The 13,381-nt window shown below is 37.0% G+C and overlaps 1 protein-coding gene across 2 annotated transcripts in view; it reads left to right on the top strand.

Annotated features, from left to right (window-relative positions):
* The window catches only part of PIK3C2G (phosphatidylinositol-4-phosphate 3-kinase catalytic subunit type 2 gamma), a 389,187-nt gene that overhangs the window by 304,799 nt on the left and 71,007 nt on the right, over positions 1-13,381 (top strand). For both annotated transcript variants that reach the window (XM_064284537.1, XM_064284535.1), the window contains 2 exons: positions 10,920-11,109; positions 11,571-11,692. In XM_064284537.1, the coding sequence (XP_064140607.1) occupies positions 10,920-11,109; positions 11,571-11,692 (312 nt within the window). The remainder of the gene's footprint in view (positions 1-10,919; positions 11,110-11,570; positions 11,693-13,381) is intronic.

Below are 13,381 nucleotides of genomic sequence, written 5' to 3'. Positions count from 1 at the left end.
TTTGATGATAATATGTTTTGGTGTTTTTCTTTTTGGATCAATCTTAAATGGGGTTCAATGAGCCTCTTGGATAGATATCCTTTCGTCTTTCATGATGTCAGGGAAGTTTTGTGTCAGGAGTTCTTCAACTATTTTCTCTGTGTTTTCTGTCCCCCCTCCCTGTTCTGGGACTCCAATCACTCGCAAGTTATCATTCTTGATAGAGTCCCACATGATTCTTAGGGTTTCTTCATTTTTTTTTTTTAATTCTTTTATCTGATTTTTTTTCAGCTATGTTGGTGTTGATTCCCTGGTCCTCCAGAAGTCCCAGTCTACATTCTAATTGCTCAAGTCTGCTCCTCTGACTTCCTATTGCGTTGTCTAATTCTGTAATTTTATTGTTAATCTTTTGGATTTCTACATGCTGTCTCTCTATGGATTCTTGCAACTTATTAATTTTTTCACTATGTTCTTGAATAATCTTTTCGAGTTCTTCAACTCTTTTATCAGTGTGTTCCTTGGCTTTTTCTGCAGTTATCCTAATTTCATTTGTGATATCTTTAAGCATTCTGTAAATTAGTTTTTTATATTCTGTATCTGATAATTCCAGGATTGTATCTTCTTTTTTTTTTTATCTTCATTTGGGAAAGATTTTGATTCTTTTGTTTGGGGGGTTGGAGAAGCTGTCATGGTCTGTTTCTTTATGTGGTTTGATATGGACTGCTGTCTCCGAGCCATCACTGGGAAACTAGTTTTTCCAGGTAATCAGCTAAAAAAAAATGCAGTCAGATCCCAATCTGAATTCTCGCTCTGGCTCAGAGTATTCAGATGTTAATGGAGCCGCCTGGGGAGGGTGGGAGAGGGATCAGAGAGGTAGGAGTGTAGCACCTCAGAATATAGAGCTGATCCCCACGTTCACGCTCTGCCCGCATCCGCCAAAAACCCGGCGGGACAGCTCCCTGGCTGGGACGCTACTCTCCCCGCTCCAAGACCTGTCACTTCCTCTCGGGGACTTCTCCCTCCGGCGCGCCACTCCACTCGCGCAAACTGGGTGGGCGTCGCCCGCAGGAACGGGTTGGCCTGCCTCCAGGGTCTATTCAGGGGAATATAACTGGGCCCTGCGCTCACGCCCCGCCCACGCGTGCCAAAATCCCAGCGGGACAGCTCCCTGGCTGGGACGCTACTCTCCCCGCTCCGAGACCAGTCACTTCCTCCCAGGGACTTCTCCCTCTGGTGCTCCATGCCGCACGCGCGAACTGGGTGGGCATCCCCTGCATGAACGTCTGGGCCTCCCCCCGGGGCCGCTTTAGGGAAATACAGCTGATCCCCACGCTCGAGCCACGCCCGCTTCCCGCCAAACTCCCGGCCGGACAGCTCCCCGGCTGGGACGCTGTTCTCCACGCTCCAAGATCAGTCACTGCCCCCCAGGTGCTTCTCCCACTGGCTGCGCCGCTACACCACCCGCACCAACCAGCTAGACTCCCTCCCGGGATGGGTTCGGGGGGGTAGGGCTGGGCCCCTTGTCTGTGCCGTCAGCCCGCCTGGGCTCTGCCCCAGATCGGGCTCCGAAGGTCACCTGCCTGGTACGCTGACTCCTAGTTCTGAAAACGATCGCTGTCTGCCCGTACTTGTTCGTTCTCCATCTCTAAGTCTGTGTTTGTTGTTCAGAGTTCGTAGATTGTTATGTATGTGATCGATTCACTTGTTTTTCCGAGTCTTTGTTGCAAGAGGGATCCGCGGTAGCGTCCACCTAGTCCACCATCTTGGCCCCACCCCCCCATAGCATATACTTTTAAAGTATCTATTTTATTCGAAGAGTTAGAATGTAAAGTTTACATCTTTGTGTTCGCACTTGTGTACATATATGTCACATACATGCACAACCAAAATCATCAGATGCCCTTTTCCATATCAGATGATCTGGAGTTTTTTAAAATAGAAATGCACAAAGAGAAACTTTTTTTTTTTTTTTTACTGTACACCCAGTATGCGTGAGAAATATTCATTTTGGAATTATTTGTTTTCCCTTTAAACTATACCTTTGAATATTTATGGGTCCTACATGAATTTGTAACAAAATAGGAATTATCTCGATAGTGTTCTTTACTACCTAGATGCTCCAGGCTTAAGTATGACAAAGTGTTGATCAGATACTTTATAGATTACAAATTCAGTGATGAACTAATATTATTCTCCATGGAATAAAACAAATTGTGACAAGTTGAATAAATACATTATTTTCTCTGAATGGATAAGAGTGGTATAGAAACCGAACCTCTCAGTTAGTAACACAAATAAAAAAAGAAAAATTAATGTGTTTATTGTTGTTAGTTGCCATTGAGTTGATTCCAACTCATGGCAACCCCTTGTGTGCAGAGTAGAGTTGCTCCCTAGGGTTTTTAAGGCTGTGACCTTTAGGAAGGAATCTCCAGGCCTGTCTTCCAAGGCGTCTCAGGGTGGGTGAGTGGGTGCATTCAAACTACCAACCTTTCAGCTAGTAGGTGACCGCTTCACTGTTGGCACCACCCAGGGACTTCTAATGTGTTTATTGCACATGCCAAAACCACTGCAGTAAAAATGAAGTTTGAGAGTTGCATGAAGAAATTTGTTCATGAAGCATGTGAGTCACCTGAAATTCTCCTTCCATTTATATATTATAAAATTACAATGCCAGTGGTAAAATAAAGAATATTCTCATGCAAATTCCTTCACAGAAAAAGACTTTTGAAAATTATTTCCCAGAGACTGTTAAAGAGACGGGCCAGTGAAACAGGTATTCTACAAACTGCCAAATGGTATCATCAACTTGAACTGTCAATAAAACGATATGCTCTTGTTGAAATTTGTCAAGTATTGCCTGAGAACCTACCCTCAATGGCTTATTTCACAGCATTACAAGTTATCTCTCATCAATGATTATCCTGATGTGGCTCATAAAGTAAGAAAAAAAAAAAACTTGTCGTATTTAGTCACATATTAATATACATGTGGTTTCAAGAATATTATAATATTTAATCTAAGGGTAAAAACTCTGCCTAAACTCTGAGCCTGATAAGGAATGTCAGAGCTCCTGAATTTAACCCATTTTTCTGAGACTGATAGACTCAATTGCCCATTCACACCCACCTAACTAGGAAACCTGTTAGTAATGGTTGTTGCTGATGATAAGCAATTGAAAATTTATATTACATAAAACAGTACATATATTATGAAGTATAATACAATATTAGTACATATTTTTACGATAGGACCTAAGACTTAAGAAATTTTGTTATTGTTATTGTGGGTCCTTTGGACTATGTTCCCTGGCTGCTAGACGTATCTGTAAAAAAAAAAAAAAAAAATCTGCCCTACGGTTATTTCTAGGGAAAATTGTCATCATTGTCATTAATGCTTTTAGTCTGTCTGGGGCTTCCACACTAAATCTACTGGCATATTTGTCTCTTTAAAACAAAGTTGAAAGACTCTTAATTGTACACAGTCCGCAATGAGAGCAAGGACTTTGGAATCTGATAAATGTGAGTTGGGATTCCTTGGTTACTACTTCCTAGGTTATGTCACCTTTGGTATGCATTTAACCTCTCTTGATCTTTGTCTTACCTATTATTATAATTGTATTGCTTTTCTCTAAGGATGAAAAATTTATCAGAAGGCATTTATCATGCAGCACCTGCTAAAGACTGTATACTCCCTGTATACATCTATAGTTCTTGACATCTGTAGTCCCAGCACACAGAACAGTGTCTAGCAGGTAGAGTTAGAAGCATTTATTAAGACTGCCTGGAGGTCCCTTTAGGAGAATTAAGAGCTGGGACCCTTCCAGCTGCTACTATGGACCTGAAATTTAAGGGTAATCCAAAGCATACTCCTGCTGATACTTCCATAAAACTGAAAACAAATCAGTGAGCTGCTCCCTGGGTAAATAAAATTCTCACAGAAGCATGAAGCCTGCTGCTCTCAGAACCTGAATTCCAAGTTGGGTAATATTTAACAGTACTCTTTTGCCTGGGCAGCCAGTGGTGCAAACAGTTAAGTCCTTGGCTTCTATTCAAAATGTCAGTGGTTTGAACCCACCAACCTGCCTCGAGGCTCCTCTGAAGGAAGACATGGCGATCTACTTTCTAAAGGTCACAGCCATGGAGATCCCTCAAAGCACAGGTCTATTCTGAAATTCACGGGGTGCCGTGAGTCAGAGTCAGTTTTTGCATGTTTGTTGATTTGTTTGAGTTTATTTTGTCTTACCTGTTAAGCCTGAAAGACAAGAGATGCTACCCAAGAACAAGGGATGGGTTTGGGTGAAGGTCTGTCCAAAAATTATGGTATTCTCATAAAGATTCACCCTTAATCTTCAGTCTTCTTACATCTTAATTGTAAGAATAAGAAATGAACATCCTTGAGATTTTGTGAGAGAGAGGACATCAGAACTTAATATTCATGATTCATAGACATGTCTTAATGAGATATGGGTACATGTTGTTATCTTAGAGCTTTCCATGCCAACATACGAAATGTGTTCAGTACTTGTTTGTCGAATGAATGGTAGGGTCCCCATTAATCATGACTGGTATGGCTAAGCGTTTGGCCGCTGATGGTAGTTCAAACTCCCCAGCCACTCCATGAGAGAAGAGACCTGGTGATCTGCCCCTCATAAAAATTACAGCCAAGAAACCCAAGTGGCAGTTCTACTCTGTCATATAGGGTCACTCTGAGTCGAAACTGACTTGACTTCACAACAACAATCACTATTATCTTCATGTCTTTAAAGCACTGATGAGGAAAGAAATTTATGTTCCAAACTTCACTGTGTACCCATAAATTCAAAGTACATCTTTAAACGTAATGAATACTGTGGAAAAGAGTCATATGAGAGTTATATTTTAAATTTCTTTGCAAATTTTTACTACATTGATGAGTAATAATGAAAAGCTTGAAGTTTAACCAACAAGGTCTAAGACCTGAACTAGCTAAATGATCTTGAATTGTTATAAACTTGAGGAAAAAATTATTAAACATTACTGAACTATGTTGTCAAAATTGAGGATATGACAGATTGGTTTTCAGGAAGGCGATGCATAACTTTGATAGATGCCATCCCAGAAAAGCAGTATTTGGTTACATCTAATATCAATTTCTCTTAGAAAATTTCAGTAAGCTGGGAATATGAGAAAATTTAAATTAACATCATACATACATGTGAAAATTTTCCTGGATAATATCAGAAAAAACATAATGAGGCCCTGGTAGCACACAGGTTAAGCGCTCAGCTGCTATTGGGAAGGTTACAGTTCAAACCCACCAGCCACTTTGTGGGAGAAGGATCTGACAGTCTGATTCTGTAAAGATTACAGCCTTGGAAACCCCATGGGGCAGTTCTCTGTCCTATAGTATTGCTATGAGTCAGAATCAACTTGATGGCTGTGGGTTTTTATATTAATAGTAAAACTCTATATTTAAGCTTTGTTATATTGAATAAGACAGTAAATAAAAATAATCCCAGAGAATCAGTAAAAAGAAAATATATTGGGAATAACAAATGTTTAGTAAAATAAGTGGCTAGAAGATAAACATTCAAAACTCAGTAGTTATCAAATTAAAGGGGAAACATCATATGATCACCTCAATAGTTACAGAAAGTGCTGTTGATAAAATTCAAAATCATTCACTAAAAAAAACCTAGAAATAGAAATGAACATTCTTAACCTATAGCTAAAAAATTACAGAAAGCATTATAATTAATAGTGAAACACTGAAAGCTTTTTCTTTGTGAGCAGAACAAACACAAAATGTTTGCTATCACCCCTTCCAATTAATATTGCACTGGAGGTCTTCCTAGTGCAATATGGTGAAGGAGGGGGAAAAAAAAAAAGGTTACTAGCTGACTTCAATATTTCTCTTAATAGAGAATCAAAAGAAAATAATCAAAATAAAAGAAGGACCAAGGGCATTGCATAAAGATAGTATACCATTAGAATAAAAATGCAAGCCTTCTTAAATAGATAAATAACAGAAATACCTTCCCCCCAAAAAAAGACCTCAAAGTACAAAACATTTCATATGAAATGCTTATATATTGAATATAGTATGCTAATTTTTTTCTAAGATAGTTGGGAAGATAACACACACATAACCAAAGTAAAATGAAATACTAAAAAAATTATACAATGAATATTGAACCATAATATTTTTTAATGTTTAAATATAGGGTGAGTGAAGGAAATGGATGGAGTGTACAGGGATAGGAGCTAGACTTTTTTGAATATACCTTATTTTGTAGATTTAACTTTTGGAATTATGTAAATATTTTGAATAGTTTTAAATTAAAATATAAAAAGAATGATCCTCAACTTAAACCAGCAATTTGAACAAATAGAAAAGTAAGAGCAAATGAAGCCAAATACTACCAGAAAAAAGAAAATAATAAAAGATCAGGGCAGAAGTAAATGAAGTAGAAAAAACAAAACCAGAAGTTGTTTCTCTGAAAGCATTAATGAAATAGACAAACTACTCACCAGATTGACAAAAGAAAAAAAAAAACACAAGAGACAAATAACCAAATTCAGAAATGAAATTGGTGACATTACAAATGATCCAACAGAGATAAAGTAGATCATAAATAATTAATATGGAAAATTGTACTCCAACAAATTTGAAAACCTAGATGAAATGGACAAATCCCTAGAAACATGCTGCCTACACAAAGTAACACAGACAGAGGTAAAAATTTAAACAGATCCATAACAAAAGAAGAAATGAAGATGTCATCAAAAAACTGCCAGGAAAAAAAAGCACAGGACAAGATAGCTACAATGGGGAATTCTACCAAACATTCAGAGTTGCCACCAATCATACTCAATCTCTTCTAAAACGCAGAAGAGGAAGGAACACTACCAAACTCTTCCTATGAAGCCAGCATAACCCTGATACCTAAACCAGGCAAAGACATTACAAAAAAAGAAATTGACAAACCAATACCCCTTATGAACATAGATCTAAAATTTTTCAACAAAAATTCTAGCCAACAGACATCAGCAACATATCAAGAAAATCATACACCATGATCAAGTGGGATTCATTCCAGGATTACAACGGAGGTTCAACATTAGAAAATCAATCAGTGTAATTCACTACATAAATAAAACAAAGAAAGAAACCATGTGATCATATCAATTGATGTGGATAAGATATTTGATAAAATTCAACACCACTTCCTGATAAAAGCTCTCAGCAAATAGGAACAGAAGGAGAATTTTTCAAAAAATTAACAGCATATATGCAAAACCTACAGCCAGCGTTATATTCAATGGAGAAAGGCTGAGAGCCCTCCCTTTAAAAGCCTCCCTTTTGAGACAAGGATGCCCATTATCACCACTCTTATTCAATATTGTACTGGAAGTCCTACCCAGAGCAATAAGACAAGAAAGAGAAATAAAAAGTATCTAAATCAGAAAGGAAGAAATAAAACTATCTCTAATTGCAGATGACATGATCCTATACATAGAAGGCCCTAAAGATTCCACAAGACAACTGCTGGAACTAATAAAATAATTTAGCAACATTGCAAGGTACAAGATCAACACACAAAAATCACTTGGATTCCTCTACACTAACAAAAACAACTATGAAAAAGAAATCAAGAAAACACTACCATTTACAATAGCCCCCAAATAGATAAAATGCCTAGGAATTAACCTAACCAGGAATATAAAAGACTTATACAGGAAAAATTATAACACATTACTACAAGAGACAAAAAGAGACCTACAAAAATGGAAAGACATCCTGCGCTTATGGATTGGAAGACTTAGTATAGTGAAAATGTCAATTCTACCTAAAGCAACCTACAGATACGATGCAATCTTGATACAAATTCCAACATTCTTTACCGGAATGAAAAACTAATGGCCAACTTCATACGGAAAGGAAAGAAACCCCAAATGGCCAAAGCAATATTGAAGAAAAAGAACAAAGCAGGAGGCGTCACACTTTCCAGTATCAAAACATGCTATACAGCCGCTGTAATCAAAACAACCTAGTATTGGTTCAATGATAGGTACGTAGACCAGTGGAACAGAATTGAGTACTCAGAATTAAACCCAGCCGTCTATGGACAACCGATTTTCGATAAGGAGTCAAAGGCCATTCAGTGGGGCAGAAACAGTCTCTTTAATAAAAGGTTCTTGCAAAACTGGATATCCACCTGCAGAAAAATGAAACAGGACCCATACTTCACACCATATGTAAAAACTAACTCGAAAGGGATCAAAGATCTAATGGTTAAACCTAAAACCATAAAACTCCTGGAAGACAGCATAGGGAGAAAACTATGGAATCTAATCTTTCGTAAAAATAGGATAACAAATGTTACAACCAATGCACAAATAGAAGATGACAAAACAGATAAATGGGACTTCTTAAAAATTAAGAACTTATGCTCATCAAAAAAAGCCGGACAACCTACAGACTGGGAAAAAATCTTCAGAAATGATTTATTCAGTAAGAGTTTATTCTCTAAAATTTATACAAAACTGCAACAGCTCAACAACAAAAAGACAAACAACCAAATCACAAAATGGTCGAAGGACGTGAGCAGAACCTTCACCAAAGAGAATATCCAGGCAGCCAGCAAGGATATGAAAAAATGTTCATGATCATTAGCCATTGTGTTGTTACTGTTAGATACTGTGGAGACAGCTCTGACTCATAGCAACTCTATGTACATCAAAACAAAACACTTCCCAGTCCTGTGCCAATTCTCATAATCGTTGCTATGTTTGAGCCCATTGTTGCAGCCATTGTGTCAATCCATCTCATCGAGGGTCTTCCTCTTTTTCGCTGACCCTCTACTTTACCAAGCATGATGTCCTTCTCCAGGGACTGTCCCGTAGGGTTTCCAAGGCTGTAAACCTTTACAGAAGCAGACTGCCATATCTTTCTCCCAAGGAGCAGCTGGTGGGTTTGAATAAGCGACCTTTTGGTTAGCAGCTAAGCACTTAACCACTGTGCCACCAGGGCTCATTTTCATTAGCTATTAAAGAGATGCAAATCAAAACTACAATGAGATACCATCTTACCCTGGCTAAAATGACACTGATTAAAAAAAACAAAAACATATAACAAATGTTGGTAAGGATGTGAGAAGATTAGAACCCTTATCCATTACTGGTGGGACTATAAAATGATATAACCACTATAGAAAATAGCATGGTGATTTCTTAAAAAACTAGAACTAACCTATGATTCAGCAATCTCACTCCTAGGTATATACCCTTTTTTTTAGAGACCTAAAAATAATAACATGAACAGACATATGCACAGCTATGTTCATTGCTGCTTTATTCACAATAGCAAATAAATGGAAACAACTGAAGGGCCTATCAATGAATGAATAAGCAAATTGTGGCACATACATACAATGGAATACTATGCAACCATAAAGAACAATGATGAGTCCAGGAAACATATAACATGGATGGACCTGGAGGACATAATGCTAAGTGAAATAAGTCAAGCACGTAAGGACAAATATTGTATGATCCCTCTTTTATAAGAAGATAAGAGTTGATAAACATAAAAAAAAAAACATAGGTCAGTGTTTATTGGTAGTTACCAGAGAGAGAAGGGGGTGGGAAAAGTATGCTTTATACTGTAGAAACTAGTTATTTTTTGGTGATGGAAAAAGCAGCATCAAAAATGGATGTGGTGAGCATATTATAACCACAGTAAAAATGATTGAGCATATACAGCTGGGTAGAAACAAATTGGTATACAGGTGAGTACAGAGCTGAGAACAGGGTAAATACAAATATGTGGGTGCAGGCATATATTCACTGAAGACACAAATGTGGATACTCCTTAGACATAACCAAACACCTTCCAACGATGGTTTTCTGGGTTTGAAGGCTTAGGACCTCATGGGACAACTCAGTCAGTTGGCATAACATAGTTCACAAAAATCATGATCTGCGTCCTAGTGAAGTGAGCAGCATCTGGGATCTTAAAAGCTTGTGAGCAGCCATCCAAGACACAACTACCGGTCTCTACTCTCCAGGAGCAGAACAATAAGAAGTTAACCAAAAGCACAGAGAGGAAACAAGTCTATATGGGCCACAGCCTCATCTACCCCGAGCCCAGAAGAACTAGATGTTGCCTGGCTTCTACCAGTGACCATTCTGACTAGGTAGGATCACAATAGTTGGTCACAGGTAGAAAGTGAGAAAAATATGGAGCAGAAGTCAAATTCTTATTAAAAAAAAAAAAAAGCCAGGCAAACTGGAACGGTAGAGAACAGATGACTCCCAGAGACTATCCCTGAGACACTCTATAGACCTAGAACCGAGCCTATTCCCTAAGATCACCTTTAGCAAAATATCAAAGTGGCACACAAAATAAAGGATATTACACATAAGATTGGTCCCCTACTTAAAAACCAGCAATATGAGACCAAAAGGTCAACAATTACTCAAAAGCAAAGATACGAAGGTAAGGGGGCAGGGAAACTAGAGTACTAGAAAGGGAACAAACTGAATACAAAGAGAATGTTGACACATTCTGATAAATGTAACTAATGTCACTGAATGAATTGTGTGGACATTGTCAAACAGGAACATGCTGTGTAAATTTTCACCAAAATATCAATAAAATATTATTTAAAAAAAAGAATAAGCCCGAAATATAAAAACAATAAAACAAATAAACCTAAAAAAAGACAAAAGACAGTATTACAAATAAAATTTTATATCTCACCATGATTCTTTTATTTTTGCTGACCACTCAATATGTGAAATTGAAGTTTATAAAATAACTTTTAATAGTTGGACTCCAAATAAACCTACATCGTTCTTGGATTTTTTCCTCACATCTAACAAGCACAAGGAAACAAAACAGTAAGTGAAACGAGTGAACGCAGGGGAATGTTACTGTCTTTTTTTTTATTTCTCTAGGAAAATAAAGGAAAGTCTGGAGTGTTTCCCTGTTAAATTGAATAATTTGATCCACACACTGGCACAAATGTCAGCGGTAAGCCCTGCCAAATCTACTTCACAGACTTTTCCCCAGGAATCCTGTATGCTGAGTACAACCAAGTCAATTCAAAGAGCAACGATTTTAGGGTTCAGCAGGAAACACTGTCAGGTAAGTATCAAGTCTGTCATCTTGTCTGAAGTATCATTTACTTCATCTCAGATCTCCTTCCAATATATTACTCATCCTTCCTTAGACCATGATTTTTTTTACTATGCAAATGAAAACAGAGTTTGAGCAGAAGTGCCATTAAGGAGGATGTTATAAGGAGAAATCATAACAACCGGAGCTATTAGTAGAGAACCATCAAAGAGAACAGTTCCTGCCTAGTGGTAGAATATAAATCAAGAGCTAATTACGGTGTCCACGAGAAAAGAACAGCAGAAGTTAAGCAGTCTGTTCCCAGCACATGAGCTGATGATATCTTTATATGTTGTGTTTACAGCTGATTCTGCCTTTACAGATTACTTCTCTTAGCTTTTGTTTATATGAAACCAAATTTTAGAATGTATTACAAAGTACTGCAGGTAGACATTGCTGTCTTTTAATTTCGGTCTGTTTGCTTTATGCAGCTGTATCTGATCCAGGTGACACGCAGTAACAATCAAACAAGCCTGACAGAAAAATCATTTGACCAGTTTTCAAAATTTCACAATCAACTTCAGAAGCAGTTTGCATCGTTCACGCTCCCAGAGTAAGGCATTGCCCTCCGCACATTGTTTTGCCCTTAGTACTTGTTCTTGAGCAAAGGGAAAATTATGGTTACGGTATTTTCTATTGGTGATCTACAGTATTCTGACTCCAATGCCATTGACCTATCTCAGCAGAGAGTCTATATTGTTCTCAGAGTGAAGAATCTTTTGTCTCATAAAATAGAACATTTGTAATTTTCTTTTTGCTTCCAGCCATTGATTTTGTAGACAGAAAAATTCAGAACCTATTTGCTTTTTCATCAGTTATCATGTAAATTGTTTTGCCTGTTTTTAAATTTAATATTTTCGGTTTTTTCTATGCAAATAAAATTGAAATTGAAAACACAGAATTAAATTGGATAGATCTTCCCTTTCAACCAACAGCTGCAAATAAAAAGCTCTGAGATATTTGTTTTCTATACAAAAATAATTAAAATTGATTAATATCAACTAGTACATTAATAACTCATTTTTATTGTCATTAATTGTTAATTTTGGCTAGGAGTATCTAAATTTATTATATTATTTTGAAGCAATTTTAAAAATCATTGCCTCTATTCATGTTATAATGGGAAAAATATTAAGCATAAGCAAACTAAAAATATAATGAAAATAACTTGTTCAAATAAACCTTCTAAAATCCATCTTTTAAAACTAGCCAGATTTAAATAACAGACTACCACGTATTACAAGGGTGTATGTTGACTTTAAAAAGGTAAGCTCCTCCAAAATTGTGTATTAGAACTTAGGTAAATCAAAAGTTATTTTATTTAAACTGGAGTTTTTATAAGTAAATGGTCCTCTTGCAATGTGGATGTCCATGCCTTACCTGACAAACTTTGTATATGTGGATTTTTACTAGACTTTCAGGTTTATTCACCTTTGAAAATATAAATATATATAATTCCATCAGCGGATAGAAAGATATGTGCAATATAGATAATTGTAAAGTTCACATTCATGGAAAAACAAAAAAAAACTATACTTGCAGGTGCCACAGAGATTTTTAAATACAGATGCTTTAAACATGAAAAAGACAAGACCCTGGAAAGACCATATTCAAGAGACTGAGGGAGAAGTAACATTCTAGAAACTTTTAAAACTACATCAGGTTTAAGAATTACTTACAAAAATAAACTGATAAAATATTTGAGTTAAAAAAAGAGGTTGCTAGCAAAAAAAAATTCAAAGTTTGGCTTCACATATTAAATTCAACATCAGTGATAGCCACTGTACCCTACTAATTAATCATATATAAGTTAACCCTTGTTAAGTGGTTGCCCTTTTTTGTTGTTTTAAAAATTTCTCCATTCTAAACTTTTACCTCTCCAAGATGTAACTGTAACAGAAAACTTTAAAAGTGCTAACAATCTTTCTCCATGTGCCTCTTCTTGATTTGCAGCTTTAGTTAAGATTCTGCTGTAATCATAACTACTTGCTGGCAAGGGTACCTAAACTGATTATAAAACCATTCAAGCAATCTGTGGAGAGGAGGAACATTTAGTCCTATGTGCCCTGAACAATATTGTATGTCAATACTCCCAAAGGGGCTAAGCCTTTCGGAATTGCATGTAAATAAAGGATGCGGGCAAGATTTCCTCTGACTCCTAAATTTAATAAAAGAAACCATGTGAGAGTTACATAAACCCAGTCTGGGAAGTATGATCAGAAAGTCACAGTCATGAGGAATA

This window comes from Loxodonta africana, chromosome 4 (genome assembly GCF_030014295.1).
Source record: "Loxodonta africana isolate mLoxAfr1 chromosome 4, mLoxAfr1.hap2, whole genome shotgun sequence".
NCBI lineage: Eukaryota > Metazoa > Chordata > Mammalia > Proboscidea > Elephantidae > Loxodonta > Loxodonta africana.
This window is presented reverse-complemented; position numbering and strand designations above follow the sequence as displayed.